At 46.5% G+C, this 6,087-nt stretch overlaps 1 protein-coding gene across 5 annotated transcripts; it reads left to right on the top strand.

Annotated features, from left to right (window-relative positions):
- Positions 1-2,104: 2,104 nt before the first annotated feature.
- LOC105060947 (cyclin-D2-1) lies at positions 2,105-5,765 on the top strand. 5 transcript variants are annotated; one of them, XM_073248184.1, is made up of 5 exons: positions 2,105-2,789; positions 2,888-2,974; positions 3,084-3,414; positions 3,545-3,678; positions 4,038-5,765. In XM_073248184.1, the coding sequence occupies exons 1-5, from the start codon at positions 2,526-2,528 to the stop codon at positions 4,314-4,316; spliced, it is 1,095 nt and encodes a 364-aa protein (XP_073104285.1). In that variant the 5' UTR covers positions 2,105-2,525; the 3' UTR covers positions 4,317-5,765. The 5 variants fall into 5 exon arrangements, with proteins under 5 accessions (XP_073104285.1, XP_073104287.1, XP_073104286.1 ...); XM_073248186.1 differs by having other exon boundaries at positions 3,099-3,414; XM_073248185.1 differs by having other exon boundaries at positions 2,114-2,789; positions 4,044-4,591.
- The last annotated feature ends 322 nt before the right edge of the window (positions 5,766-6,087 follow it).

The raw sequence follows: 6,087 nt of genomic DNA on the forward strand, positions 1-6,087 counted from the left end.
TGGCACGGCAATGGTTAAAAAGCATACAAAAAGACCCTATAAAAAATTTCCTTGCGGAGGCATGGGTACTCTTAAGTTCTTAATCTCTTGGTCTCTGAACGTGTTGTGAGTTCATATTATCTCAGGTGTGGGGATAGAGAAGTGACATTTTTAATGTACATTATGAGCGCGACACACGAAAGAGTGCTTGAATATTGAATTTAACAAATCACTTTGAAAGTTATTGTTTAACTTATAAATTAGTTATGTTATGTGGAGAAGCTTCCATATCATGCATATATTGGATTAAATAGTCTTCCAAAACCCAAACAAGGATTGATGAAACCGGGCTGGAATTTTTTGGCATGGACCTTGGTTGGATTCATGACTTGCTTTCTACAATCACAGCTTAACTGGAAATTTTATAATTGATTTGTTGCATGATAATCCATTCATGGAATTTTAAGCCTGTTGATCATTTGATAAAGTATCATGATGCCAATCAATCACTGAGGCAATTTACCTAACTAGTTTGCATATTTAGAAATGAACATGGTAAACCAAGTGAAACTTACCTAAAGGTCAGCAATTTTTTTATTCCAGGAATAGAATTTTGCAATTCCTATTGCCCTTTTCATTTATCAACCAGACATGAACTTGGGATAAAAACTCAGAAGGGGATAACTTTGCGTATTCTAGACAAGTGCTGCGGTTTTGCATCTTCTTTCCTACTATCCAGCTTCCGACATAACAACTGAGTCCTGATCATGCCCTCACGAGACACTATGGAACAGCGCAAGTTACTCCGTACCCAACAAGTGTTTTGCTTTCCAACTATTAAGTGGAGCTTTTTTGTACTAGCTGTTGATTTGCATCATGGCTCTTGAGGACTACTTGGATTCATCTATTATAAACATCAAAAAGATTATTGGCCAGCTTCTATCATAGCCCTGCATCACAACCAAGGGTTCATCATACCCTAACTAGCAGAAAAAACACTAACAAACAACTCCCATTACTCCATACCCAATAAATATTTTCCCTTCCAGCTATCAAAATGAAGCCTTTTTCACATTAGTTATCGTTTTGCATGATGACTCTTGACAGGTATTTGATTCACCTGTTATTAGCATTAAGAGGCGCTCGTATCATGGACTGACTAGCAGAGAGACATTAATGAATAACATCCATATCCATCCATCTCAGTTATCAAATGGGAGCACGGATTCTTTTGCGGTGCATCACACACACCCTCCTTCACACGATGAAAGGCCACGAATGGATGCACGGTTGTATGATGCACGCTGCACACGAATGTATATAGCCATTCATCATATGATGGATCATGGATACCTCAAAAAACTTGTGCCCATCAAATGGAGGTTTGTTAGCATTAGCTATTGATTAGTCTCTAAAAGATATTAGATATTGACCTGCATTAGTATTGCTTGAGTGGCATTAGCAATTAATATGGCTAAAATTTGTCCAATTAGTAATGGAACCCGGTTTAAGACCATAGTATTATGAAGAAAAACCGAAAACAGAACCTATGAAACTCTCTACTTTCCTAATCTCGAATGAAGCACCACATGCTTCGACCAGACATGGCTCTTTTACAGCTCTTTCTAAAATCCACAAAATGTACAATACCTTTCTCTAAAGCTAGCATTCTACTTTTTGTTTCATTAAGTATAACAATTACAGAAACTAGGAGGAAACATGCTTATACCATGTATCTTCTTTTCTAGGTGTGGCTATTTTTGTATTAAACCTTCATTCATGCTCTAAACCTTTCCCCTTCCATTTCATTGCTTTAATAAAAGAACAAGTAGGAAAAAGCAAGAGAAGCCACTCTATTTACCCACTCCTCCTCTGGGTCTATCATACATTACCTTTGACCTCTTCTAAAAATCTCTTTTAGTGATGTCATTTATTAAAAAGAGTGGTGTAATTTATTAAAAAAAATGTTGAAAATCCAAAAAGGAAGGGACCCGGGGGACCTCTTTTGGAGGTAAACACAGCAATCGATGCCGTGCCATCAAAACTACCAAACAGGGATGACAGCTTAAGAGATAACAATCTCCAAATCCTCAATTAAAGCACATGGGCAAAAAGATTATTTCCAAATTCCCACCTTAAAATAGAAAGAAAAAATTCCAAATAAGAACACAAAATATACGGATTATATAAAAACCCCGAAGAGAAACATCTCTTCCTCATTCGGTCCGCGTTGAGCATCTTCTCGTTCCTTAACCGGCCGTCAAAAGCCAACTAACACTGCTCTAGAGAAAGCAAGCGAGCGAGTGCGTCTCAGTGACAGAGAGAGAGAGAGAGAGAGAGAGGGCCCTTTCTCTCTCCTCCTTTCTTCTCTTCCATGCCCAAACCCATCACCGCGGCCGCCGCTGCCGCCGGCTACTCCGCCTCACGCCGGACCACCCGCCTCCAGCCCCGCCGCCGTTTACCCGGCCCGGAAAACGCGAATGTCACCCCCTTGACCACCCCGTTCCCTTTATCAGCTGTTCCTTCTCTCTCTTCTCCTACTTCTGATGGCGCTCTCTCCGGAGCTCCTCTCCGCGTCCTCTAATCTCTTCTGCGCCGAGGACGCCGATGATGTGGCCTCCTGGGACGACGACGGCGCCGCCGACAACGACGGCGAGTGGGCCCTCCCGGTTCACTCCGGCGACCGCCCCGTCGCCGCCCTCCTCGCAGCGGAGCCCGATCACATGCCCCGCCCTGACTATCTCTCCCGTTTGCACGCTCGCTTCCTTGACGCCATCGGTCGCCAGGACGCTATCAACTGGATCCTCAAGGTCTTCTCTTCCCAAAATACCCACCTTTCTTCTCTCTTTCCTTCTTCCATTATTAATTTATTTTTTTATTTTTATTTTTTTTATAACAATGTGATCAGGTGAACGAGTTCTACCGCTTCCGCCCGGTGACGGCGTACCTCTCCGTCAACTATCTCGACCGATTTCTCTCCTCGAATAGCCTTCCGGTATGTTTTTCTTCCGTTATCAAAATCTAACGTCGTCATCGTGGTGATGGTGGCGGCGGTGTGATTTTTTTTACTTTTTCTTTGGTTGGCTTTGGGGTAAATATGGAAGGCGATGCAGGGGCAGGACGGGCAGAGGAGCGGGTGGCCGATGCAGTTGTTGTCGGTGGCGTGCGTGTCGGTGGCGGCGAAGATGGAGGAGACGCACGTGCCACTGCTGCTGGACCTCCAGATCCTGGACCCGCGTTTCGTGTTCGAGCCCCGCACCGTTCGCCGGATGGAGCTCCTCCTCATGGCCGCCCTCCGCTGGCGGATGCGCTCCGTCACACCCTTCGACTTCCTACCCCACCTCGCCACCGCCTTGCTCCCCTCCGCCTCCGCTTCCGCCTCCGCCGCCTCCCTCCTGTCCCGCGCTGCCGATCTCATTCTCAGCACCCACCGTGGTATTAACTGAAACCTTATATTACGAAAAAAAAAAAAAAACTCATTTTTATCCATCTATTGTTATTAGCTATTAAAATTGCGGGTTAATTTGCTTTTAAAGATGAAACGATTGTTTTAATTATTTGGTAGTGGTGGATTTCTTGGGCTACCGGCCGTCGGCCATCGCCGCCGCGGCCATCCTCTGCGCGGCGGACGAGATCGCCGATTTCCCGGCCGGCGACGACGGCGATCCATCGAGCCGCTTCGACGTGTGGGTCAGCAAGGTAATTTCCTCTTTTTTAATCGCTGGATTCTGGTCACCTGCAGTCAAATTACCCCATTTCCACTTCTTTTGCCTTTTCTGCATGCGTACATGGCGCGCTTCCTTTGTGTACAGAAAGACAATTTACCCGATTTTTTATTAATTCTAAAGGGACAATAGAAAAAAAAGAATGGCGTGATTTGTTTTAGCTGGAAAAGTGGTCACTTAGTGGCTGGTGACCGGACACCTAACGTCTGGTTACTTTTTTTTTCCCCCTGCAAACTTCCCGTCAGTCAATTCCGACAGTTTTTTTTTTTATTTTTGGTGGCGACCGGGCGCTAAGATTTTTTATTTTTTGTTTAATTTTTTTTCTTTTTCGAGGATCAGGAGACGGTGAGTGGGTGTCGCCAGCTAATGGAAGAGTACCTGATCGACACGTGCCCATCGGCTGGGCGAGAGAAGCCGCGGAGAGAGCTGCCGATGCCGCAGAGCCCGGTCGGCGTTTTGGACGCCGCGGCCTGCGGCAGTTGCGACACCCAGAAGTCCGCCGCGCCTCTCACCGAGCTGGCCCGCGCCGAGCCCCTCCCCAAGCGCCGGCGCCTCGCCGAGGGCCGTTGTACAGAGAGTATAGATACAGGCGATGATGGTAAAAATCTCTGAAAACAGAGATTAGAATCCCTCCACACCCCCCCCCCCCCTCCCCACCAACTCCCTCCCCCCTTTCTTTTTGTCTCTTTAGGAGAGAGAAACTGGTAGCTCCTTTTATGATATATATTATATATATAGAATATTTTGGATGCGAGGTTAGCTTAGGGCTCTCAGCCGGAGACTGTTGTGCTGCTCTTTTTGTTCGTATATCTATTTTATAAAATAATTCTTTCGACAAGAGATTAAGAGCATCTCGTTAATTAATCTGCTCTGAAAATCTCATGATATACCAATAATTCCCAAAATATTCCAATCATGTGCTATCTTAATTGTGCGCATCGTTCTGTTGCCCAGTGTAATCTTTGGGTTCCCAAGATTTTGCCATGCGCTTGATTAAATTTTCTGTTTCCGATGCCGGGATGGCAGGTGTGGGGGGGCACCGACGGCTCCGATTAAACACGGCGTCCTTGGAAAAGGCCTAGGGATAAAACGGGAATTGTCGCGCCAAATCTTTTGTTTCCTAATTCCCGGTAATGCTCCAAGGACGATGATGAGCTTTGAGCTTGGGCCAGTGGGGGTACGACACGTGGTCCCGTTGCCAGGAAAGTACTGTGGTCCCGCCGTCTCTGCGCGCGCGCTGTCGCAGCGTCGCGAAGGACCTCGTGATGTTCGAATTTTTATTGTCCCCGTAACGATATTCTCACATCCATTTTCTCGCCGCTCACTCCCCCGCTGCGTGTAGCTACCAGCTGTCGATGACAATGATGGCGTGGTTTTAGCGGTCCCGCGCAACGAGCTTTAATTTTCCTTTTGTCGTGTACCGGTTTCCATCGGACGGTCAGTTGGACCTCGGCTGTATCAATCGTACCCCGTCCGCTCGATTCGTCCACGAGAGATCTCGTCCGCCCGTTTCATGGCCTCTCGAAGGAACCGGTCGGTGTCAACTGTGTTCCTCGTGAACGGGGACGCCTCACTATATCTTCCCTCTGATTGACATATGGTGGCTGAGTGACCCGCCGTTGGGTGGTTGGCGATTTCAACCAGCCGACGTCAGGGTGACGTTAGCGTGGCGCAATATACTTATAACCTATTCCTCTCGTGTTACTCTAGAAAGCAGGGACTGCGAGCCAGCCAAGGGTCGAAGATCAAAGCCGTCCACGTGGAAAGAGTAAGTGGGATCGAACGGCTGGAAGTCGATCGCATGGGGGTGTGCGTTTTGTCGCCTGACGTGTGGCCTTCAACGGAAAAGACTCCATTCGTCCTTTCCCGCCACGTACCCCATCCCCCGTAACGGAAGCCTCACATAGTGACCCATCTCTTTCAAACACAATTACGAGAATGACCCTGCTCCCGAGTCCAATTAAATGAGACCGAAAGCTATGTTGTGCTGGAGTCCAATTGACTGAGTCGATAATTGGAGACTCCTGGTCCAGTAGATTCTTTACATGTATCTCTCGTTGCATGCTTTGATTTTGGTTTATTATATTCTAATAATGGAAACGAGTGATGGAAGTGCAACACAACATCATGGAACTGTGTGGTTTCCTACTTTGGGGGTCATGGAGGGCTTGACTTTTAAATACCCAACACTGTGTAGGTTTTATCTTTTCTCATGTTCTTCCGTGACATGCCACTGTAGCTTTTGCGATTTTTTATGCTCTTTTTTGTCTTTTGGGTGACATGGGAGGCATGATAAAGAGGTCCTCACTGTTTTAGCCCACTTCTTTAGGGTAGCCAGCTGGGTCTAGACTTAGCCACTCTTTGATGCTCTGTTTGCCCACAA

This window comes from Elaeis guineensis, chromosome 13, assembly GCF_000442705.2.
Source record: "Elaeis guineensis isolate ETL-2024a chromosome 13, EG11, whole genome shotgun sequence".
Taxonomy (NCBI): domain Eukaryota; kingdom Viridiplantae; phylum Streptophyta; class Magnoliopsida; order Arecales; family Arecaceae; genus Elaeis; species Elaeis guineensis.